Source organism: Coregonus clupeaformis, unplaced genomic scaffold, assembly GCF_020615455.1.
Source record: "Coregonus clupeaformis isolate EN_2021a unplaced genomic scaffold, ASM2061545v1 scaf0093, whole genome shotgun sequence".
Taxonomy (NCBI): Eukaryota; Metazoa; Chordata; class Actinopteri; order Salmoniformes; family Salmonidae; genus Coregonus; species Coregonus clupeaformis.
The window spans coordinates 639,183-664,966 of record NW_025533548.1 but is presented as its reverse complement, the minus strand read 5'-3'; the positions used below and the strand labels follow the sequence as shown (position 1 = coordinate 664,966).

The 25,784-nt window shown below is 41.7% G+C and overlaps 2 protein-coding genes across 2 annotated transcripts; one reads left to right on the top strand and one right to left on the bottom strand.

Moving 5' to 3' along the window:
* Positions 1 to 80: 80 nt before the first annotated feature.
* LOC121570691 lies at positions 81 to 2,286 on the bottom strand. The gene is made up of 5 exons (XM_041882164.2): positions 2,145 to 2,286; positions 1,789 to 1,955; positions 1,355 to 1,465; positions 1,044 to 1,196; positions 81 to 942 (listed from the first exon to the last, which is right to left on the bottom strand). Exons 1-5 carry the CDS (start codon positions 2,260 to 2,262, stop codon positions 343 to 345), a joined length of 1,149 nt encoding a protein of 382 aa, XP_041738098.1. The 5' UTR covers positions 2,263 to 2,286; the 3' UTR covers positions 81 to 342.
* Positions 2,287 to 8,182: 5,896 nt separating this feature from the next.
* Positions 8,183 to 15,152, top strand: LOC121570159. Its single transcript, XM_041881654.2, has 5 exons — positions 8,183 to 8,758; positions 13,385 to 13,551; positions 13,878 to 13,988; positions 14,215 to 14,367; positions 14,469 to 15,152. The coding sequence occupies exons 1-5, from the start codon at positions 8,641 to 8,643 to the stop codon at positions 15,066 to 15,068; spliced, it is 1,149 nt and encodes a 382-aa protein (XP_041737588.1). The 5' UTR covers positions 8,183 to 8,640; the 3' UTR covers positions 15,069 to 15,152.
* Positions 15,153 to 25,784: the final 10,632 nt, after the last annotated feature.

Here is a 25,784-nt window from a genome sequence, read left to right as displayed (position 1 = left end):
ATCAATGTGCAGCTATATACAGGGAGTACCAGTACCAGATCAGGGAGATCAATGTGCAGGGTAAAGTGACTAGGCATCAGGATAGATAATAATAATCAAATAAAGAACAGAGTAGCAGCAGCATGAGGAGTGTAAAAGTGTGTGTATGTGCTTACTAAACTACTTACTATAGTCATTTATTTGTTTAACATCTTGAGATGAGAAAATATGTTTTATCAAGTTGTGTTAACATTAGTTTAAATAAAAGTTACACTACCCAAAAGATACTCAATTGATGGAAGGACCCACACACTCCATCCTCAGCCCTAGGCTCAATGCCAACAAGGTCTCCACACAGCCCTACTACCCTAGGGTCAATGCCAACAAGGTATCCACACTAACTATGTCCTCTGTATGCTGTTCTATCCCGCCTGTGAAAGGGTGTGATGCTCTCTTGGTTGGTAGGGGGTCCATGGCCTTCTCAGCTTTTCTCTTCCTTGGAGAAAAGGTCAGTGGAAGGCCTGTATCCTGTGGAACATTGGCCTTCATATCCAGCAACACGCTTTTGAGACGTGAAGACAGGTCAGTCATGCACTGTTCATCTTGGAGATGATAAGTGAGGTCTGTGATCTCTTTAAGATATCCTGCACATTGACTCCTCAACTGCAACACCTTCCTAGATGACCTCTTCTTTCCTCTTCTAGATGGACCTTCGTCTGGACGGTCAATGTTGGGGTCTCTGGTGGATTGCTTGGTCTTAAACATGACATTTCTTATGTCACTGTCAGTCGGGTAATACCGCCTGCGAGTAGGTGGAGGGGGCTGCTCTCCACAGAAAAGCTCTTCCACTACAAAGGTGTTAAGATGACACTTCATTTCAGTCATCTTTCTCACACCAGACAGAGTCAGCTGCTCAATCTTCTCTCTCAGCCTGGCATCTACAGCTTCCCTAACATAAGCTGCCTGTTGGAGAAGGAATACATGAGTTTATCATAAAGCGGTCAGTGGGTAGGGGGTAACTTAATCAACATTCTATTATATAGATTATATATATGTAGATTTACCTCGCCAACAACTGCATGTGAGCTATGCTCAGAGAGGGAGGGGAACCTGACGCAGTAGACAACCTCTGCCTTCACGGAGCTGGGTGTTTCACTTAGTGCTGCCTTCAGAGTTTGGGAGGCCTCCTTTTTAGAGCGCACTGTACTTTCCTCAATCTAGACATCAAATAATGTGGTATTTGTTAAATATGTACTGTTACTATGTACAGTGTTAGGCTGTTTCACAGGCTGCGTTTACACAGTCAGCGCAATTCTGATCTTTTATAGACTGACCAACTGTAGGCCTAGACCTTGATATAAGTTTTAATATTTACCTTAAAATCAGGAAAGCGGATAACGTGGGCAATGTTTATTATAGCCTTGCAGTCCACCTTTTTGGTATTTTGTACCAGTTTCCGTCTCTGTACAAAGGCATGGTCTTCAAGCTGCGGAAGATTATATAAAAAAATATATATACATTTAGCTAATAATAATACATTCGACTTTTATAGTACTTTTCTAGACAGACACCTAAAGCTCTTTACAGTGTATGGGGAAACTCACCACCCTAACCCCACTTACATACTCTTGCAATAAGTGCCATGGGATCTTTAGTGACCACAGAGTTAGGACACCCGTTTAAAGTCCCATCTTCTTCCATTTTATTGAGGAACATTCCATTGTTAGTTAGTACTAAAACATTATTAAAATGAAATTAATGTTGTAAAAGTGTATGGTATAAATTACAGTGATCCGTCTACTAACTTACTTCCTTCTTGTCCCTTTCAGCAGCATATTTCTCTTTGGCTTTTGTTTGTCTGTCTTTCCCCTGGTGGCATTCATACGTCTTTGTGCCAACAACTTGAAAGGGAACACCATTGAATGGGAGGCTTTTACTCTCCCAGCTGAGTTTTTTCTGTGCCAAAGGCTGTGCATCTGTTTAAAAAGGTCAAGAATATGATATATTACCATTAGAATGATAGGCTTGTAGGGAAACTAACAAAGTTCCTCTCTGGTCCTGTGCTTGGAATGGAATATGTTATGCTAGCTAGCTAGCATCATTTTAGATGAGAGTAGCAAAAGTTAGCTACTAATTATCAACAAAAAATGGTAAAGACAACTTACCCTTTTTTCCAAAACTTTTGTCCTTACTCAATGTTACGAATTTCAGTGACGTTGCCAATTCTTGTTCCCGAATGTATTTAGTTATTTCGTCCTCAAACTTGAACTCGTGATGTGCCATTTCGAAAATGCAGCGTTAGCGAAGATGTTCTTCTTCTTTGAGATTGGGTTGGCGGATCGCATCCAACTTCTATGTGCATACACCGCCACCTACTGTTCTGGAGTGTGAGGCCAAATGTTGTTGTTTTGGCTGTGTGTCAGCCTACTATTCTGTGGTATGAATTCATTACACCTTGTGAAAAAAATTGCCCTACCAACTAACCCTGCTCCATAGCCGTGGGAAGTAGGGGTGCTGAGGATGCTGCAATTATAAAATAATGAATATAAAATATAAAGAATTACCCCCCCCCCATGACCATAAGCTTGACACCTAAAACACTGTAATGGGTTCGGGACAAAAGCTCTCACGGGATACCTGACACAGCCTAACTTGACTTTACCTGATAAAGACTGCATCAAAACTCAGTAGAACTATTCTCTGTTTCACCATGCTCTCCACCAGGTCTGCGTCGCACCAAAAGGCGGGCATCACAGACACCGGGAATCTTCAACTTCAGTTGACCCTCCTCAACACTTAATGCCACTCCAGTTATCACTCCTTTCAACAGCGCCCTGCTCCGGAGAGGAACGCAAGTCACAGTTCTTGCCGTGTGGTGCGGAGCGCATGCTCCTTCTGGATGGCAGAAACACAAAAAATCTCCACGATTCCACTTTGAGTCACTTTCACCGACCCACGAACCTCTTCTTCTTCTGTAGGTTTTATGGTGAACTACATCCCAAAAAGCTGTACTGGCGCCGCCAACTGGACAGGGTTGAAAATACAAGGTAAAAAGATAATCCATACGTGATGGGGGAAACTAACTTCATCCACACAACTAAAATAGTAAAATCGGCCAAAAACAAAATTCATTCCGTATCTCCTTACTCAGGCTCAGAGGCGTTCCCACAAATTGAATGTGCATGCCGCTACCTACTGTAAAGTAGTGAACTGGAGAAACAAACACAGCGGAAAGGGAAATAAATCGACATCACCAAAAAAGACAACCAACATTTTGTATTTATTTATTTTAATTAGAACCTCTGGCGTTAGGATGTAAAACATGTATGCGTCATCACACTCCCTCATCTGATTGGTCGTTGCCCGCAAACCATAAACCGGTGTTATGATACTAATGGTATGTCGGGATTGATGGTCTGTTTACGTTTCTACCATTGTGGCTAGATGGAATAGGCCTATAGCTCTATTTGGTGGTCGTGTCGGGGACAACCATTGTTGACAACTGTAGCATTGTAGCTAAGCCTAACCCTAACCCTTTTCCTAACCTTAACCTCATTTTTGTTTTATTAGTGTAAACGTTACTATGCCACCTTTTTGTTACACAAAAAATGTTGTTTCCTTAGTTTGTCCTGGTGGTGGGTGATTCTCTCCTTCCTTAGTGGATGATATTGTGGTGGGTGATTCTGACCTTCCTTCCTTAGTGGATGATATTGTGCCCATGCCAAACCGAGCTGGCCTGGCTTTTGGCTTAATGTCCACTCCTGGGGTCACAGCTTCAATGCTAGAGGCAGATGTTTGTGGGACTGTATTACCACAAGGCCTTGTCCCAGACATTGTCAGTCTAACAACCTTACAGACAGTCCATCGATAGATCACGCAAGAATATAGTTTAAAGAACTCCTCCATGATGCTCTGTTGAAGTGGACTCAGGTAAATCCTTAAATATAATTACTAGTTGCATAAACACGACTTAAGTGAAATTCACAATTTCCAAGTTACTAAAACCCTGCAATGTGACTTGTAATTATTTTCTTTACATCCCACGTCGCATTGATGGGTAAAGGACCTGAAATACCAGGAGCAGCTGGAGTATGAACGCCAAGCATGGGAGCTGGGCGTGACTTACTGTACATAAGGGCTCCATCCTTCCCGCCCTCCTGCCGGTGCTTCTGGTCCCACGATAAAGTGCACCTCAGTGATGATTATGGGATGCCAATTTTGGCCATGCTGATCAAAGACACTTCGTTCGAGGAACACCGGTGCATGGGTGCAACTGGGCCTACTTCTGCTGGGATCCAAAGTGTAACATATTTTCTCATTTTATTTATCATTTTTTTCTCTCCAGATTTTCTCTGCATTTATTATGCAAAGTCCAGTCTACAAATAAGGTGCCTAATGCAATGGAGGACCAATGGAGTGGGTGGAAAATAAAGTGTTTCTAAGCATTTACACCTCAGTCCCCCATGAAATAACACCATATAAAGCGCCTTCAGAAAGTATTCACACCCCTTGACTTTTTCCTTTGTTGTTGTTGTTGTTGTGTTCCAGCCTGAATAAAAAATGGATTAAATTTAGATTTTTTTGTCACTGACCTACACACAATACCCCATAAAGTCAAAGTGGAATTATGTTTTTTGACATTTTTACAAATGAAGAACATATGAAAAGCTGAAATGTTTTGATTCAATAAGTATTCAACCCCTTTGTTATGGCAAGCCTAAATAAGTTCAAGAGTAAAACATTGGTTAACAAGTCACATAATAAGTTGTATGGACTCACTCTGTGTACAATAGTGTTTAACATTATTTTTTTAATGACTACCTCATCTCTGTACCCCACACATACAATTATCTGTGAGGTCCCTCAGTTAAGCAGTGAATTTCAAACACATATTCAACTACAAAGACCAGGGAGGTTTTCCAATACCTCGCAAAGAAGAGCACCTATTGGTAGATGGGTAAAAAAAGCAGACATTGAATATCACTTTGAGCATGGTGAAGTTATTAATTACACTTTGGATGGTGTATCAATACACCCAGTCACTACAAAGATACAGGCGTCTTTCCTAACTCAGTTGCCAGAGAGGAAGGAAACTACTCAGAGATTTCTCTGTGAGGCCAATGGTGACTTTAAAACAGTTCAAGTTTAATGGCTGTGATAGGAGATAACAGGATGGATCAACAACATTTTAGCTACTCCACAACACTAACCTAACTGACAGAGTGAAAAGGAGAAAGCCTGTACAGAATTAAAAATATTCCATAACATGCATCCTGTTTGCAACAAGGCACTAAAGTAATACTGCAAAGAATATGGCAAAGCAATTGACTTTTTGTCCTGAATACAAAGTGTTATATTTGGGGCAAATCCAACACAACACATTACTGAGTACCACTCTCCATATGTTCAAGCATAGTGGTGGCTGCATCATGTTATGGGTATGCTTGTAATCGTTAAGGACTGGGGAGTATTTCCAGGATAAAAAAGAAACGGAATGGAGCTAAGCACAGGCAAAATCCTCAAAAGTATCTCCGATGGGGCTGAATGGCACCAAAGAAATCGCTAAGGATCATGGTGAAAGTGGCCATAACGAGCAAAGGATCATGGTTGATGTAGTCGTTTTCATACTGCCTGAGGTAGTGAACCCAACCAAAGATTATGGATATACTGACTAAATACACATCTCTCCACCCTAACAAATGGGAGTCATTGTCCACAAAGTGGCACAGCGTGCTGTCTAGCTCCCGCCTATCCTTTCTTTGGATTGGTGGATACATCTCATTATTGTAATCCTTTTTTGAATATTCGATGAGGGTTGTTGACGTCAACCGCCTGTATTCAATGGAGAGAGACGCTATGCTACCAGCCTCATGCCATGAATATGCATAGCCATCTCGAGACAACTCTGATATAAAGTGTTTTTTCTCAAAGTTGCCAGGATGTCACGTGTCCTACTTATAAATCGGTACACTCGTAACGACTTAAGCATTACGACACTTCTATTCAATCAAATAAACCTCATGTAGCAAATAAGCAATTCATTTTTTTGTTGACCAAAGTACACACTCTCTCATTGACCTCGATACAAAAACTCATTGTTTGGTGGGCGAAACAACGGAAAAACGCCACCTGCTGGAGGGAGACAGATTTTCCGCCGATTTGAGCCTCTCTTCCTCTTTGACCCAACGCTGCTAGAGGACGTCGGCGTCAATACCGGAAGCATTGGACATAAACAGTCGAGAACCAACCGATCACAACTCGGTTAGGATAGATTGGACTATATATAAATTATAAAAGTATTTTATCTCAATTCTGTATTTTTATATGATTGTAGACCATCTTTATCATTTGTGCAACTGCATCATTTTTACATCATAAAAATAACCTCAGACCTACGATGTCATTTGGAATTCATCAATGATAATTGTATACTAAATTGATATTTCAAACATAGTGACTGTGTGAGCCAATCCTCCATCTCCATGTCCATCCCCCAAAACGGGCGTCTAAATGTAGTTTCTTTGGCCGTTCTGGCGATCGTAATTTACATAGGCTTTCTTGGGCAGACCAGGGCTTTTGGCACCGCTAGGTTGCTACGTAGTAGCCGACCAGCAGAGCTCGTTACTTTCTTGGGGGACTAACGGAGTGGGTGGAGTAGAAAGTGCTGCTGACTAGTTAGACCTCAGTCCCCCGTGAAATGACATAAATCATATATATAGATTCTACAGACCCTACTGAGCATTCCCAACCCCACTTTTACCTCGGCACATTGTGAACATACCAGTCTGAACATTGTATTTTTTTAAATAAATAAAACATGTAAGCATATTTGTAATTGTTTTAATAAATTCATTCTTGCATTTGCTTATAAGCACAATAAAAATGGACATTGATTAAAATGTAATATCTATTGAATGAGTTATCCACACTGCAAAATGTTTTAAATAGGGGCTTTTACTTTTAAGGTTTCCTCATTACCAACCAAGTGATGTCATCGTTTGTGCTGCTGGCAGAATACTAGTACCAAAGACTGTACAGTATGAAGATACGCTAAAACTGTTTCTCCAATAGAAAACCTTTACATGCGACTTCTGCTATCAGAATATGAAGATCGCATTGAAAAGACTGGTCTAGATGCACAAATGTCGCTTTGTGGTCTGATTGTGTTCAGATCTGGCTGACCACTTCAGTAGGTAGTCTGGGATGCTTTGTGAGCGGATTTCCCCACAATCTGGACGCATAAAGTGGGCAACGTCATCAGCACTCTTCACACATGTCTCCAGAAAAATTGTGTTTTGGGTCCTTTTCATTATAACGTTGGAGGAAATACTTCCTAGCATGCGAGGAACATGTTTGCTGGCCTCATACATGCTAACTAGCTAATAATTAGAAAAAAATAAAACATGTTTGGCTAGAGTTATGCTAACCCGTTTGCAATCCCTTTAGTGTTGCTTGCTAGCTTGCTGGCTAGCTATAGAAGTTAGCTGGCTAGTTAGCTACAGTAGTTAGCTACTGCCATCAGTTGTTGTGGTGTTATCATATTTAGCCTATTCCACTGTCTGTTGAATGCATACTGGCATTTGATTAGTGTGGGAAAAGGGAATCCAGACACACTGTGGACAAGGTAGACACATTTAAATGTAGGTGTAGATTGTTGGTGGAACCATAAGGAGAGGAAGTACAAACCAACGACGCTAGACAGAGAGGAATATGCTTAAGCAAAAGGCAGTTTATTAAACAACAGAGATAGCTGGTACTGCTCAAGCTACATGCATGGACCCATTCAGTTGCCTCTTATGGAGACAGTTGAAAAGGGATAAAAAACAGAGTTTACAGCATTACTTTATACAATGTAACACAAAGGAAGGGGTCCTTCTTCTAGTCCCTTGATTGGTTCCCGAGGCGTAGGAGGTGGGTCTGCTCTGTCCAGAGTAGAAGCCCCTTTGGTGCACGGAAGAGTCCTCTGCCCTTGGCACCCGACCAGTAGAAAGAAGTGCAGTTTGTGTGTGTGCGTAACTCGTGAGGCATGAGGATGAGTGTGCGTATGCATGGAGATGTGTGTGTGAATGTGTGTATGTTCTCAAAGGAAAGACTTGTGGGGAGCAACCAGATTGTGGCCTGTGGCGTGGGTGTTGTCCTTGAGAAGATATTGGCTCTGTCCATTGTTCTTGCATAGGAACAGCATTGATTGAAAACAAGCTCCTAACATTAAAATGGGTCATATTTACTACGACAAGATGCATGAGGCTTTCGGAATTCCATGATCAGAACTCTATGATCAGAATACTAAAGCTGCATGAACTGTCAAGTCTAGACGTGGCCTATCTGGATATGTGCTCAACAAATGTTCAACATTCACCTTCTGCTACCATTTATGTCAAGCCGTCTATGCATACAGTTGGACGCATACATTCGATAAATCCAACATATGCACCACACAGAACGCACTGCAACTAACGCTGCAAGGCAAACGCAGCGTTCCATTGGAAATGAATGTACCAAAACGCAAATACACTGTGCGACATTGTCCGTGTGATCTAGGCGTCGGCGTGGTCTGTTTCGCAAGCGTTCCCGGAAGTCTCGCGATGTTGCGCCTCTGGGTTTAGGAACTGTGCAAGTACACTGCTTTATATCTATGGTGGAAAACGCCATATTTTCGAAATGGCATATCTCGAGTTCAAGTTTGAGGACCAAATAACTAAATACATTCGGGAACAAGAATTGGAAACTTCACTAAAATTCATAACATTGCGAAAGGACAAACATTTTGGGCAAAAGGGTCAGTTTTCTTTTTTTACTAGCTAACATTAGGTAGCAAGTAGCTTACTTTTTCTACTCATCTAAAATGACCTAAAGCTGATGATACACTAGCCTAATAAATTAGACCTTTTCATGAATTACTGTTGCAATAACTACTTACGTGACGGCGAGCTTCGTAGGGCTAATGATACACTGGCGATGTTCTTGGAGCAATGTTGCTGGCAACGGAGTGGGGTTTGCCCTTCTCAGTCAGTCATTCCTTGGTCGGTTTCATCAGCTGAGGGCTGAAAAACCGACGCTGAACCGAAGCTCTTGCTAAAGGCGTCCAGATGCTTCCCAGCCGAAACAGTTCGGAAAAGTTAGTCATCATAATATATGCACATTTTGACTTATTTGTTAGTTTTGGACATAGATAAGTAATTTTTTTGGCTGTTCGGGCTAATATATTTATAATTACCCAAATTAGTTCATCTGTGTTGTTTATAGTGGGCAAAGCCAAGCACAAACTCAATTCTACCTTGAACTCTTAAACAACGCTCGTAACAGATTCTAGTTTTGGAACAGAAACATGTATTGAGATCAGATGTTTCATCAATGAGAAAATTAGTAGAATGTCGGCCCAGTGCGACTGGACTTCCTCTCACTACTATATTTGGTGGCAGTGTTGCCAAAGTAGCTTGGCTGTCCTAAAAGTCGCTAAATGACGTCATTGCCTAATTTGCATAATTGGCCATGCGCATGTAATTGTGATGGATGCTGTAGGAGAGAGGAATAACATCTTGGGAGAGACAAAAAGTGAGTAAAAAACACCCTACATTTACATTCCGCCCAGGGCGGGATCAGCCAGCGGCGGCTTCCCGCATGCGTGATTCATTTGCAGTCTGGAGGCGGAGGGGTGAACATCTCCTGCTCTGACTGCAGCTGGGAGGGACTGCTGCGCGAGGACTGGGCCGCCTGTGAGTGCTTTGGGACGGGGGTAACAAAGCACCCGCTGCTCGTTGAGAAGAGTAAGAACGATACGTGCTTTCATGTCAGAGTCTCCAAATGTCTCCAATAACACCAGAAAAAGTTGCTAGATTTGTTGCTAGTTGCTTTTTTGAAAATGTGTCGCTAGAGGGGTCTGAATACTCGCTAAATATAGCGACGAAGTCGCTAAGTTGGCAACACTGTTTGGTGGTGAGAACGTCCTGAAGGGATGCTTCAGCTTTATAGCCCCTGTGACGTGTCTGGGTCACCCCTTCTGTCTGAGGTTCGGGCACCCAACATTTTTTCTAGCGGCAAGCCGAAGTCGACGCCACTTCGTCGGTGATTGGTCAACAGTAGGGATTCTACAATAAAGTCTGTCAGTCAACTAGAGACGACTTGTTTTCATGTAACATTTTTCATTGAGAAATACTGCACCAAACATCGATCTTAGTTGATGTAAAATTGCGCGACTAAGATCTCCTAGGCAAAAACGTCTAAATGAATGACAGATTTCTTGCCTTAGATTCATTAGATTAATTCGGACTATTTTGGCTACAGCGTCTCAAAATGGACAAACAATACTATTGCTGTGTTTTTTTTCTCATTTTCCAGGCAAAGGTATTTTTAAGGGAGTATGCAAGCACGCTCCTTCCGTTTGCCTAGCTGAGTTTGGCTAGGCACCAGCCGAACTGAAGCACGGGGACGCCTTAAAGGTGTCCAGATGCTTTCCAGCCGAAACAGTTTGTGCATACAGTGGGGAGAACAAGTATTTGATACACTGCCGATTTTGCAGGTTTTCCTACTTACAAAGCATGTAGAGGTCTGTAATTTTTATCATATGTACACTTCAACTGTGAGAGACGGAATCTAAAACAAAAATCCAGAAAATCACATTGTATGATTTTTAAGTAATTAATTTGCATTTTATTGCATGACATAAGTATTTGATCACCTACCAACCAGTAAGAATTCTGGCTCTCACAGACCTGTTAGTTTTTCTTTAAGAAGCCCTCCTGTTCTCCACTCATTACCTGTATTAACTGCACCTGTTTGAACTCGTTACCTGTATAAAAGACACCTGTCCACACACTCAATCAAACAGACTCCAACCTCTCCACAATGGCCAAGACCAGAGAGCTGTGTAAGGACATCAGGGATAAAATTGTAGACCTGCACAAGGCTGGGATGGGCTCCAGGACAATAGGCAAGCAGCTTGGTGAGAAGGCAACAACTGTTGGCGCAATTATTAGAAAATAGAAAAAGTTCAAGATGACGTCAATCACCCTCGGTCTGGGGCTCCATGCAAGATCTCACCTCGTGGGGCATCAATGATCATGAGGAAGGTGAGGGATCAGCCCAGAACTACACGGCAGGACCTGGTCGATGACCTGAAGAGAGCTGGGACCACAGTCTCAAAGAAAGCCATTAGTAACACACTATGCCGTCATTAATTAAAATCCTGCAGCACACGCAAGGTCCCCCTGCTCAAGCCAGCGCATGTCCAGGCCCGTCTGAAGTTTGCCAATGACCATCTGGATGATCCAGAGGAGGAATGGGAGAAGGTATTGTGGTCTGATGAGACCAAAATATAGCTTTTTGGTCTAAACTCCACTCGCCGTGTTTGGAGGAAGAAGAAGGATGAGTACAACCCCAAGAACACCATCCCAACCGTGAAGCATGGAGGTGGAAACATCATTCTTTGGGGATGCTTTTCTGCAAAGGGGACAGGACGACTGCACCGTATTGGGGGAGGATGGATGGGGCCATGTATCGTGAGATCTTGGCCAACAACCTCCTTCCCGCAGTAAGAGCATTGAGGATGGGTCATGTCTGGGTCTTCCAGCATGACAACGAGCCGAAACACACAGCCAGGGCAACTAAGGAGTGGCTCCGTAAGAAGCATCTAAAGGTCCTGGAGTGGCCTAGCCAGTCTCCAGACCTGAACCCAATATCCAGACCTGAACCCAATAGAACATCTTTGGAGGGAGCAGAAAGTCCGTATTGCCTAGCGACAGCCCCGAAACCTGAAGGATCTGTATGGAGGAGTGGGCCAAAATCCCTGCTGCAGTGTGTGCAAACCTGGTCAAGACCTACAAGAAACGTATGATCTCTGTAATTGCAAACAAAGGTTTCTGTACCAAATATTAAGTTTTGCTTTTCTGATGTATCAAATACTTATGTCATGCAATAAAATGCAAATTAATTACTTAAAAATCATACAATGTGATTTTCTGGATTTTTGTTTTAGATTCCGTCTCTCACAGTTGAAGTGTACCTATGATTAAAATTACAGACCTCTACATGCTTTGTAAGTAGGAAAACCTGCAAAATCGGCAGTGTATCAAATACTTGTGTATATTTTGCATTTGTGAAATTATTTTGACGTGATATGAAGGTAAAGGGCTTTATGTTTCTAGAACCGTATCGCAATTGAGTCTATTCACGTTTAGATGGATTTGGCTGTTTTGGCTGCCAGAGCCAGTCTACCTCTGAAAATAACATACACTACATCACCAAAAGTATGTGGACACCCCTTCAAATTAGTGGATTCGGCTATTTGAGCAGCACCCATTGCTGACAGGTGTATAAAAATCGAGCATACAACCATGCAATCTCCATAGACAAACATTGGCAGTAGAATGGCCTTACTGAAGAGCTCCGTGACTTTCAACGTTGCACCGTCATAGGATGCCACCTTTCCAACAAGTTAGAAAGAGCTTCCCCGGTCATCTGTAAGTGGAAACGTCTAGGAGCAACAACGGATCAGCCGCGAAGTGGTAGGCCACACAAGCTCACAGAACGGGACCGCTGAAGCGCGTAGCGCGTAAAAATCGTCTGTCCTCAGATGCAACACTCACTACCGAGTTCCAAACTGCCTCTGGAAGCAACGTCAGCACAATAACTGTTTGAAGGGAGCTTCATGAAATGGGTTTCCATGGCTGATCAGCCGCACACAAGCCTAAGATCACCATGCGCAATGCCAAGCGTCGGCTGGAGTGGTGTAAAGGTCCAACTTTGTGGCAACAGTTTGGGGAAGGCCCTTCCTGTTTCAGCATGACAATGCCCACGTGCACAAAGCAAGGTCCATACAGAAATGGTTTGTCGATCGGTGTGGAAGAACTTGACTGGCCTCCACAGAGCCCTGACCTCAACCCCATCGAACACCTTTGGGATGAATTGGAACGTCGACTGCGAGCCAGGCCTAATCGCCCAACATCAGTGCCCGACCTCACTAATGCTCTTGTGGCTGAATGGAAGTCCCCGCAGCAATGTTCCAACATCTAGTGAAAAGCCTTCCCAGAAGAGTGGAGGCTGTTATAGCAGCAAAGGGGGGGACCAACTCCATATTAATGCCCGTGATTTTGGAATGAGATGTTCGACGAGCAGGTGTCCACATACTTTTGGTCATGTAGTGTATAAGGTCCTTGGACCTTATGGAGTAATGGTAGACTCACTCACTCCTTAAGAGTACGTTCTAGAGTGCGGTATGAAATAGTAGCTGGAAGCCATTGTGGGCAACAATGCTCGACCTTATTGCCTCAAAATTGCTAGTGCATCGTCAGCATAAGGGATTCAATTCCAAGCACAGATGAGTTATTTGAAAGAGCAACTTTGTTAGTTTCCCTACAAGCCTATCATTCTAATGGTAATATATCATATTCTTGACCTTTTTAAACAGATGCACAGCCTTTGGCACAGAAAAAACTCAGCTGGGAGAGTAAAAGCCTCCCATTCAATGGTGTTCCCTTTCAAGTTGTTGGCACAAAGACGTATGAATGCCACCAGGGGAAAGACAGACAAACAAAAGCCAAAGAGAAATATGCTGCTGAAAGGGACAAGAAGGAAGTAAGTTAGTAGACGGATCACTGTAATTTATACCATATACTTTTACAACATTAATTTCATTTTAATAATGTTGAAGTGCTAACAATGGAATGTTCCTCAATAAAATGGAAGAAGATGGGACTTTAAACGGGTGTCCTAACTCTGTGGTCACTAAAGATCCCATGGCACTTATTGCAAGAGTATGTAAGTGGGGTTAGGGTGGTGAGTTTCCCCATACACTGTAAAGAGCTTTAGGTGTCTGTCTAGAAAAGTGCTATGGAAGTCAAATTGTTTATAATTATAATTATTATTATTATTATTATTAAATGTTTTGCCATCTTCCATAGCTTGAAGACCATGCCTTTCTACAGAAACGGAAACTGGTACAAAATACCAAAAAGGTGGACTGCAAGGCTATAATAAACATTGCCCACGTTATCCGCTTTCCTGATTTTAAGGTAAATATTAAAAAGTATCAAGGTCTAGGCCTACAGTTGGTCAAAGTCTAAGGCTGCGTTTACACAGGCAGCCCAATTCCAATTAGGGGCAAAAGAGATTATCTGATTGGTCGAAAGATCAATTAGTGGGGAAAAAGATCAGAATTGGGCTGTCTGTGTGAAACAGCCTAACGCTGTACATAGTAACAGTACATATTTAACAAATACCACATTATTTGATGTCTAGATTGAGGAAAGTACAGTGCGCTCTAAAAAGGAGGCCTCCCAAACTCTGAAGGCAGCACTAAGTGAAACACCCAGCTCCGTGAAGGCAGAGGTTGTCTACTGCGTCAGGTTCCCCTCCCTCTCTGAGCATAGCTCACATGCAGTTGTTGGCGAGGTAAATCTACATATATATAATCTATATAATAGAATGTTGATTAAGTTACCCCCTACCCACTGACCGCTTTATGATAAACTCATGTATTCTTTCTCCAACAGGCAGCTTATGTTAGGGAAGCTGTAGATGCCAGGCTGAGAGAGAAGATTGAGCAGCTGACTCTGTCTGGTGTGAGAAAGATGACTGAAATGAAGTGTCATCTTAACACCTTTGTAGTGGAAGAGCTTTTCTGTGGAGAGCAGCCCCCTCCACCTACTCGCAGGCGGTATTACCCGACTGACAGTGACATAAGAAATGTCATGTTTAAGACCAAGCAAGCCACCAGAGACCCCAACATTGACCGTCCAGACGAAGGTCCATCTAGAAGAGGAAAGAAGAGGTCATCTAGGAAGGTGTTGCAGTTGAGGAGTCAATGTGCAGGATATCTTAAAGAGATCACAGACCTCACTTATCATCTCCAAGATGAACAGTGCATGACTGACCTGTCTTCACGTCTCAAAAGCGTGTTGCTGGATATGAAGGCCAATGTTCCACAGGATACAGGCCTTCCACTGACCTTTTCTCCAAGGAAGAGAAAAGCTGAGAAGGCCATGGACCCCCTACCAACCAAGAGAGCATCACACCCTTTCACAGGCGGGGTAGAACAGCATACAGAGGACATAGTGAGTGTGGATACCTTGTTGGCATTGACCCTAGGGTAGTAGGGCTGTGTGGAGACATTTACATTTTTAGTCATTTAGCAGACGCTCTTTTCCAGAGCGACTTACAGTTAGTGAGTGCATAAATTATTTATTTATTTTTCATACTGGCCCCCCGTGGGAATCAAACCCACAACCCTGCCGTTGCAAACGCCATGCTCTACCAACTGAGCTACATCCCTGCCAGACATACCCTGGATGACGCTGGGCCAATTGTGCGCCGCCCCAGGATCTCTAGTGGCACAGCTAGCACTGCGATGCAGTGCCTTAGACCACTGCGCTACTCGGGAGAGTTAAGTTACACTACCTTGTTGGCATTGAGCCTAGGGCTGAGGACGGAGTGTGTGGGTCCTTCCACCAATTGAGTATATTTTGGGTAGTGTAACTTTTATTTCAACTAATATTAACACAACTTGATAAAACATATTTTCTCAGCTCAAGATAAATGACTATAGTGAGTGCCCAAATAAAGTAACGGTTGACCGTTAAACGTGTAACCTTGTTGAAGGACAAATTAAAAGAAAAAACAGCAGATGGTATGGGGGGGTCAAGAGGGGGATGCAATCTGAGGGCAGGTTAGTGTTTTTTTGTCATGAATCTTGTTCTGGAGGCAGCTCTGCAGAGTGGTCACTAGCTGGCACAGCCACAGTAATAACATCTGATTTTAAACCTAACCTTAACCACACTGCTAACCCTAATGCCTAACCTTAAAGTAAGATCAAAAATCAAATGTTTGTTTGCATGAATCTTTACAATATAGCCAATTTGGACTTTGCAGCTGGTCTATCTAAGGGGAAATGGCTCCGTTCCGCCTCCAGGACAAGAATCATGACGATCGTCAACCTGCTATCTGAGGTGGGAGGGGGTGTGAAATATTGTATAGATGGCTAGCCCACCTTAACTCAAACATTTTTAATGTGCTTAATCAGTTTGTAAGAAAGGCGTTCATATGCAGCAGTCTTAACCATTAGCACAGACCACTCCTGACCTGTATCAATGTAATGGCTCTTCTATTTGGGGATTATCATTTTGCAGGCACAGAGCAGGGTAGTTTGTGTCCAATCCCAAGTGTAGTTTGGCACATGTTTCAGTTCAGAGGGATCTGAGAGTAGGAACAGTCTTGGGCCAAAGGGAATCATCCAGAACTGTTGTAAACGTGGGCATGTCCATAACACGTGAACCAAGGTGCCTCTGGCCTGGTTGCATCTCTGTTGGCTTTTGATGATGTTCAAAAGCAACTTTTCAAATTGAAACTTGTGCTTAATGCAAGCAAAAGTTAATTAATGGTTTTCTCTTCTCTGAAAGTAGACAGATGGAGTCACTTGAAGATTTTAACTCTAAAAGGCCAGCAAATTGATAAGGTTACCTATAAGTATCATGGGATTTGGTTAGATGAAAAACTGAATTTTAAACGGCACATTGATAACTTGACCAAGGACCTGAAGTTGAAATTGGGTTTTTATTTTAGGAACAAATCTTGTTTTTCAATGTCAGTCAGAAAGGATCTTATTCAAAGCACTTTTTAAAACTCTGTGCTGGATTATGGTGATATTGTCTTTATGCAGGCCTCAGCAAGTCAGCCTACCTTATCTCTGGACACAGTGCATTATGGTCAGGGCCGGATTAATACAGGGGTTTACCGGGGTGCTAGATGTATCACCAATGCTAGATCACACACCCATCGCTGTGAGTTGTATGCCTTGGTGCAATGGACCGCTCTCTCCACCAGGAGGCTAAAGCACTGGTACACTTTGGTGTACAAAGCATTGATAGGACAACTCCCTTTGTATCTCTTTGTTCCGTACTGACCAGATTAGTCATTCGTGCCCCGTTGACTTGCTAGTCGGAACTCTGATATTTCCAATTTACTGATGCGTTGAACACGGCACGTGTATAACTACAACCAGTTAGCAAGTCGGAAATTCAGAGTTTCCTAGTTCCGACTAGCACGTGAACACGGCATCAATACAGTCTATGCTCATAGTCTCTGCTGTCCTTGTCTGTTCCTAAGGCTAGAACTGAGATGGGAGAAACAATATTTTTCCCATAATGCCCCTTCATCCTGGAACATGCTTCAAAAGATATGAAAGTCAGTCTATTTTTAAGACTGATCGACGACTATGTTTTTTTGATAGCTACAGTTGTTTTTAATCTGTGTCTGTAAATTGTGATACTTTGTCTTTTGTGTGTATGTTTTTATTTTATTTTATGGACATGCAGCTATTTCCCTGTTTTGCCTTCTTGGTCGCCCTTGCAAAAGAGGTTTCTAACCTCAATGGGTCTTAGGCCTACCTGGTTAAATAAATTAAACATTTACAAACTTTGCATTTAGAACGGTTGGTTTTACTATAGTTAATAAATAACCAAATCATTGATGGATCACTGGATAAAATAAATACATCTGGTGGTCTGTCAGGATCATTAATATTAAAAGGGTCCAGACTGATGGTATGTCAGGATCATTAATATTAAAAGGGTCCAGACTGATGGTATGTCAGGACCATAGACATTAAAAGGGTCCAGACTGATGGTATGTCAGGATCATTCATATTAAAAGGGTCCAGACTGATGGTATGTCAGGATCATTAATATTAAAAGGGTCCAGACTGATGGTATGTCAGGATCATAGACATTAAAAGGGTCCAGACTGATGGTATGTCAGGACCATAGACATTAAAAGGGTCCAGACTGATGGTATGTCAGGACCATAGACATTAAAAGGGTCCAGACTGATGGTATGTCAGGACCATAGACATTAAAAGGGTCCAGACTGATGGTATGTCAGGATCATAGACATTAAAAGGGTCCAGACTGATGGTATGTCAGGATCATAGACATTAAAAGGGTCCAGACTGGTGGTCTGTCAGGATCATAGACATTAAAAGGGTCCAGACTGGTGGTCTGTTTACGTTTCTACCGTTGTGGCTAGATGGAATAGGCCTATAGCTCAATGGTACGCAGCATCATCTGGACGGGTGCAACAAAAGTTCAACATTCACCTTCTGCTACCACTTCTGTCAAGCTGTCTATGCACGCAATTTGATGCATATGTTAGATAAATCCAACCTATGCACCCTACAGAACTCACTGCAACTACCTCTGCAACGCAATGCTGCAAGGCAAACGTAGCGTTCCATTGGAAATGAATGTACTTCTGGTGTACCAAAACGCAATGACCCTGTAGGTGTGATCAAGGAGTGCGTCTATCATAATCCAAAATGTGTATGCACATGCACAGCAATGTTCTAGAATATTGGACCATTGGCTTTCATACTTTTCGAATTCTCAGCGTAGCTCAAGCAATTTCTGCAACTGTCAAGACATTGAAATGAATAAAGGACAGGTAGGCCTACTGGAGCTGCGTTGGTTGGGGATTGTGGGGAGGTGCACATTCACGCCTCGTTCACGCCTCGATCACACCGACCGCGTCATTGCATTTTGGTACACCAGAAGTACATTTATTTCCAATGGAACGCTGTGTTTGCCTTGCAGCATTGCGTTGAAGAGGCTGTTGCAGTGCGTTCTGTGTGGTGCATACGTTGGATTCATCGAACGTATGTGTAGATGGCTTGACAGAAATGGTAGCAGAAGGTGAATGTTGAATTTTTGTTGCACACATCCAGATGACGCTGCGTACTATTTAGCGTAATGACGCTGTCGGTGTGTTCAAGGCGTCAGGCTGTGTCGTCGTCCCCCCGCGGATGGTGGTCTCAGAGCTACGTAGCTATGTCAACAATGGGATTGTTTTAACCTGCAAAGTTAATTATCCTAACCTGCTAGGTAAACAGACCATCAGTGACCGTAAACAGATATTGAGTGACCGCTCTAACAATGGAAATACATGTCCTCCGAGATGGAATGCAGGCTGGAGGAGGCGAGATCAGGTGGGACCAATCTAGCCAATGAGAGGGCAGATACGCTGTGAACAACAGGCCATTGAGATAGATAGAGGACTCATCCTTGTATCTGTGCCATGTTTACCTCTTATCTCCATTTTAAAGTAGTACATTTTCTTCTTCATTGGATGATTGCTCCCAACTCATAGGAATCCCCACCCAGTTGACTACTTTAAAATGGTGAAACTGGATGCCCTCAATGGCCTTGTCCATGCTAAAATGGTTTATTTCCACTCTATCACAACAGGCACAACTCAGATATAACAGGTGTGTAGTGCTGGAGGAGGGCGAGGGAGCTTCAATTTGAGAATACACTGAAAATTAATTCTGATTCTAAATATATTATATTTAATTACCACAAAAATTCCATGAACAGCGATTGAATGTCAAACCAAATAAATATGTAGGCTACAGCAGGTCGGTAAATGGTGGTTTCTTTCCTGTCTTCTCTCTGGTGGTGGCGAGAATGATGAGGAACGGCCCTGCGTCTCAACCAATAGCCAATGTAGGCTAAATATCCCAAGCAGGGCTACAGCAACTTCCAGAGGGTCAGGCTCTTGGGCTTTGCTGTGGCCACTCTGGTTTGGGTGTCCTCGGCAGAACGCTGTAACTGTAACCAAGTGGTCACATCGTTTTGGGTTCCACTGTGCAAGAGGGGGTCGGTGGAGTTTTATGAACATCAAGGCAGACACAGTGAATTTAGATAAATATGTTTTTAACGTTCTGATTGGCCAAAGGTTTCAACAATCTAATGGGCCTCTGCAGCGCCTACAGTTGAAGTCGGAAGTTTACATACACTTAGGTTGGAGTCATTAAAACTTGTTTTTCAACCACTCCACACATTTCTTGTTAATAAACTATAGTTTTGGCAAGTCAGTTAGGACATCTACTTTGTGCATGACACAAGTAATTTTTCCAACAATTGTTTACAGACAGATTATTTCACTTATAATTCACTGTATCACAATTCCAGTGGGTCAGAAGTTTACATACACTAAGTTGACTGTGCCTTTGAACAGCTTGGAAAATTCCAGAAAATGATGTCATGGCTTTAGAAGCTTCTGATAGGCTAATTGACATCATTTGAGTCAATTGGAGGTGTACCTGTGGATGTATTTCAAGGCTTACCTTCAAACTCAGTGCCTCTTTGCTTGACATCATGGGAAAATCAAAAGGAATCAGCCAAGACCTCAGAAATAAAATGGTAGACCTCCACAAGTATGGTTCATCCTTGGGAGCAATTTCCAAATGCCTGAAGGTACCACGTTCATCTGTACAAACAATAGTACGTAAATATAAACACCATGGGACCACGCAGCCGTCATACCGCTCAGGAAGGATACGCGTTCTGTCTCCTAGAGATGAACATACTTTGGTGCAAAAAGTGCAAATCAATCCCAGAACAACAGCAAAGGACCTTGTGAAGATGCTGGAGGAAGCCGGTACAAAAGTATCTATATCCACAGTAAAACTAGTCCTATATCGACAGAACCTGAAAGGCCGCCCAGCAAGGAAGAAGCCACTGCTCCAAAACCGCCATAAAAAAGCCAGACTATGGTTTGCAACTGCACATCGGGACAAAGATCGTACTTTATGGAGAAATGTCCTCTGGTCTGATGAAACAAAAATAGAACTGTTTGGCCATAATGACCATCATTATGTTTGGAGGAAAAAGGGGGTAGCTTGCAAGCCGAAGAACACCATCCCAACCGTGAAGCACGGAGGTGGCAGCATCATGCTGTGCGGGTGCTTTGCTGCAGGAGGGACTGGTGCACTTCACAAAATAGATGGCATCATGAGGAAGGAAAATGATGTGGATATATTGAAACAACTTCTCAAGACATCAGTCAGCAAGTTAAAGCTTGGTCGCAAATGGGTCTTCCAAATGGACAATGACCCCAAGCATACTTCCAATGTTGTGGCAAAATGGCTTAAGGACAACAAAGTCAAGGTATTGGAGTGGCCATCACAAAGCCCTGACCTCAATCCTATAGAAAATGTGTGGGCAGAACTGAAAAAGCGTGTGCGAGCAAGGAGGCCTAAAAACTTGATTCAGTTACACCAGCTCTGTCAGGAGGAATGGGCCAAAATTCACCCAATTTATTGTGGGAAGCTTGTGGAAGGCTACATGAAACGTTTGACCCAAGTTAAACAACTTAAATGCAATGCTACCAAATACTAAATGAGTGTATGTAAACTTCGGACCTACTGGGAATGTGATGAAAGAAATAAAAGCTGAAAGAAATAATTATCTCTATAATTATTCTGACATTTCAAATTCTTAAAATAAAGTGGTGATCCTAACTGACCTAAGACAGGGACTTGTTACTAGGATTAAATGTCAGGTTTTGTGAAAAACTGAGTTTAAATGTATTTGGCTAAGGTGTATGTAAACTTTTGACTTCAACTGTACGTGTACATGTAGCCTACAGTTCTACCTTGGTATGTCCGGGTGGAAAATTGGAAGTGTGAATTGGGCTAATTTGGAGGTAATAATGCATTTAGGTTATAGTTTATAGTGGCATGAATACACCACACAAAAAGCTTGATTTTTATGGCTTTTTTAATACGATTTTCCTGCAATTCTACTTAGTAATAATTTATGTTCACTACTTGGTCAATTCATTTGATGATTACATCTATGCAAATAAATTCTATGATATTTTTTTATTTTTATTCTGTAATATGGTATATTGTAGTATCGTATCTGAAGATTATGCCTTTGTTAAATGTTTTGGAGGAACAAAGAATGTTGTTTTATGATCTTAGTTCAAATGTAGCGTTTGGAGGGTGATGCCCCAGGGGAGACTGGTGATTGGCCAGAAGAGGGAGTCACCCCTCTTTTTGCATTGTTTATAAATAGGGGTTAAACGATGAGACGTCAGAACGGCCATAGCAATCTGGGGAGCCGTTCTCCGGACATCGCGGGTCTGTACCTATGCTGTAAACTCGTGATTTTAATAAAAGCCTCTCACACGATGCAGCATAACGGACTCTGTGTTGACAGCAATAATTGCCACCATTCATCATATACGACAGTAGCCATGTGTTCAAGCTAATCAAATCAAAGTTTATTTAGCGCTGTCCTTTTAGAACCAGGAAGGGCGCTCCAATCATTTAAAATAACCCTCATCAAGATCTGTTGCCTAATAGTCCTACTCATCACTTATTATTATTATTATTATTATTATTATTACTAATAGAAGATGATCACTTCTCACAATGGTGCTCGTTTAGTAAAGTTAGATCAAAGCTGAATCAATGTCTCGCAAAATCACATACTGATTAATTAGTAGCCTATTTTACATAACAGAACCGAATATAATAGCCAGCATAGTAGGCCTATAACGTTACTGTTACACCAAAAACACCTAATTTATAATGACATTTTAGGATGGTTAGCTGAAGCTGAATAGTCAAAAAATATATAATGTGCCAAAACTCAAAAGAGCCACTAGGCAGGGTATATGCTTTGATTGAAACAAAATACAAGAAAGGCTAATAGTTTGTTAACACTATCTGCTCTGATTCACTCACGAAACTGTCATTCAAGAAGATCGAAATGCATAGACTATTCCCATGAAACTGATTGAGATCAATCAAATGATTGGCATGCAGATGCGGTTTCACTGGTAAAGCGTGAAGAATTATGATTCACGATTGATAGTGATGATGGCCTATGTTTTAATTACGTATGCCTAACTTGGTGTTTGATGGTATTACATTTATTTTTATTTTATTGAGACCATATGTGTGGGCATAGAAAGACGTTGCAATTGGAGGATACATTTTATGCATATTCTATGACAGGGCTCTCCAACCCTGTTTCCTGGAGAGCTACCATCCTGTAGGTTTTCATTCCAACCTTAATCTGATTCCAGTGGTGGAAAAGTACCCAATTGTCATACTTGAGTAAAAGTAAAGATACCTTAACAGAAAATGAAAGAAAAGTGAAAGTCACCCAGTAAAATATTACTTGAGTGAAAGTCTAAAAGTATTTTGTTTTAAATATACTTAAGTATCAAAAGTAAATGCAATTAAAAAATGTTTACTTAAGTACCAAAAGTAAAAGTAAAAGTATTAATAATTTCAAATTGCTTATATTAAGCAAACCAGAGGGCACACTCCAACATGCAGAAATAATTTACAAACAAAGCATTTGTGTTTCGTGAGTTCTCCAGATCAGAGGCAGTAGAGATGACCAGGTACGTTCTCGTAATAAGTGTGTGAATTTGACCATTTTCCTGTCCTGCTAAACATTCAAAATGTAACCAGTACTTTTGGGTGTCAGGGAAAATGTATGGAGTAAAAAGTACATTATTTTCTTTAGGGATGTAGTGAACTAAAAGTAAAAGTAGTCAAAAATATAAAAAGTAAAGTACAGATACCCCAAAAAAACTACTTAAGTAGCAGTGGCGGCTCCTGAAAAAATTCTCAGGGGGGGCAATTTTTCTGATGATTTAGGTGACCTACACACATTTAAAAAAAGATATGTCCAGCAACAACATGAAGACAGGGGCAGCATATAAGTCAATGCCAGAAGCATTTATTGACTGATCTCAAAAGTGTTGGCTTACAAAAGCAAAATAAGTTATCACAGTAAAAATAATCAAGGGTGTTCTTTCACATTCCTCAACACTGCATAAACAATATGCATTTCCATAAACAAATGAAATATCAGCTGAAAATACAGCATCTTGGTATTTGTTCAGATTGCAGGATCAACAAGAGCTTTTACCACATTTTTTGCCTCATGGTTGAATTGGAAATATGTGCACCTGAGCATAATTCACAACAAGCAAGCAGGAGCTTTTGATAGAGGCTACTGAAAACATTGATGCAAGTTATTGGTAATAAGAAATTTTTATAGACTTCCATATTCTGCCCTCTTGTATAGATTTGTGAAAATGAACAGTGATAGACATTTTGCCTGAAAACAGAATTTGAAAATAATTTATAGAAAAGGTAAACACAGCTATCTGTATGGCTTTGTGAAAATGAACAACCATATTCTGGCCAATTGTATAGATTTGTAAATATGAACAACCATATTCTGGCCAATTGTATAGATTTGTAAAAATGAACATGAACAGATTTTTTTTGTTTTTTTACTTTTTTTTAAATGAAAAATAACTATTTTAAACAACATCAACTGTGAACTGATTTGGGCGTGTGTGTGTTAAAGAGACAGACAGGGATGGACAAAGAGAGAGAGAGGCTACATTACTTGTACTGAAACTGTTCTCTTCTCTCTTTCAATGCAGCAAAGCGGTCAATGACTTTCTCATTGAAATCAGGCATGCTGAGGACTAGTTCCCTCTCCATGGAAAGCATGGCCAGTGCATTCAGACGTTCCTGGCCCATTGAATTTCGCAGGAATGTCTTAACTCGTGTCAAAGTTGAGAAAAATCTCTCAGCTTCAGCTGTTGTCATGGGAGTAGTTATGAGGATGTTCAACAGAGTCACAGTCTCAGAGAACGTCTCCTGGAGGTTGTAGCTCATGAGAACCTGGTACAGTGCCAGTGCACCACAGTTTGACTTTCTCGTTGTCGGCAAAAAGACCGTTCAGTCTCTCCAAAAGCACACTGGCGATTGAGACTGAGGTTGATTCCGAGATGGGAAGGAACTCAAAAAGCGCTCCTGCACTTTGTGGTTGCTATCTATGTACCTCAGCACAAGCACCAGCTGTGTCTGTGTAGAAACGTCCGTGGTCTCGTCAGCTTGGATAGCTACGAAGTTCGCCGACTTCACCTCCTCCACAATATGTTCCCTCATGACCGCTAGCATACACTCCAGTAGCTCGTTTTGAATGGTCTTTGATGTGAACTTCTTTCAAAGAGACAATCGAGTTGCACTGAACGCTAGCCATCTTTTTGATAGTAGTACGTGAATTGATTGACGCTGCTACCCGCTCTTTTCTTAGTTACGTTCATGGTTATGTTACGTATGACGAAAGCGCGTAAGTGCAAGCCCTCAGAAACCCATAGAGATTGTATTGAAAGCTCTGATATTTGAAAAAAAAAGATTTTACATGAGAGGCTATGACAGACTTCTGGGGTGATTTTCAACCTGACTGAAATCGCCCCAAAAGGGGCGGGGCCATTTGAAGCACGACTTTAGCCTGATTGGACATTTAGTGGCAGATCAGACGTCTAGATTAGAGCACTGATAACTACTGTTGCCGTGATATAATTGATTAGAAAAAAAATCCCTTCCTTTTCCCGTTTGGCAGTGCGTCGCCCATATCGCCCATATCATTTACATATTTTTTTCGCTTCCTCTCCTAAAAAAATAGCACTACACCACTTGATATAAAGTGGGTTTTTTCAAAGTTGCCAAAATGCCACGTGCGTCCACTTATACCAGTGCATTTGTAACAACCTAACCATTACAAAACTTTATTAGATCAAATAAGCCTCAAGTAGCAATTACATTTTTTGTTGACCAAATTCGACACTCATTGACCTCCATACAAACATTTTCGTGGACAGATTTGGGGCGGGGTAAAACCTCTCGCTTCGCCTCTTCCTCTCTGCTTGAAAGCACATTTGTTAAGTAGTACTTTAAAGTATTCTAATAATTAACTAGTTTATAAGATTAATCAGGTTAGTTAAAACTGGGGTTGCAGTGAAATCATACAGGAAGGCAGCTCTCCAGGAACAAGGTTGGACAGTCTTGTAATGATAGGCTTTGCATAAGGCTACACCTGTCGGTACAAAGTTTGATTGAGGAAATGATGACGTCATTTACATATTTTTTTCGCTTCCTCTCCTAAAAAAATAGCACTACACCACTTGATATAAAGTGGGTTTTTTCAAAGTTG

Coding starts and splice junctions, on each gene's coding strand:
- LOC121570691 (XM_041882164.2), bottom strand. CDS start 2,262: ATGGCACATCACGAGTTCAAGTTTGAGGACGAAATAACTAAATACATT. Junction 1,466..1,788: donor CTGAAAGGGACAAGAAGGAA/GTAAGTTAGTAG, acceptor AATCTTCCGCAG/CTTGAAGACCATGCCTTTGT. Junction 1,197..1,354: donor TCCGCTTTCCTGATTTTAAG/GTAAATATTAAA, acceptor TTTGATGTCTAG/ATTGAGGAAAGTACAGTGCG.
- LOC121570159 (XM_041881654.2), top strand. CDS start 8,641: ATGGCATATCTCGAGTTCAAGTTTGAGGACCAAATAACTAAATACATT. Junction 8,759..13,384: donor CAAACATTTTGGGCAAAAGG/GTCAGTTTTCTT, acceptor CTTTTTAAACAG/ATGCACAGCCTTTGGCACAG. Junction 13,552..13,877: donor CTGAAAGGGACAAGAAGGAA/GTAAGTTAGTAG, acceptor CATCTTCCATAG/CTTGAAGACCATGCCTTTCT.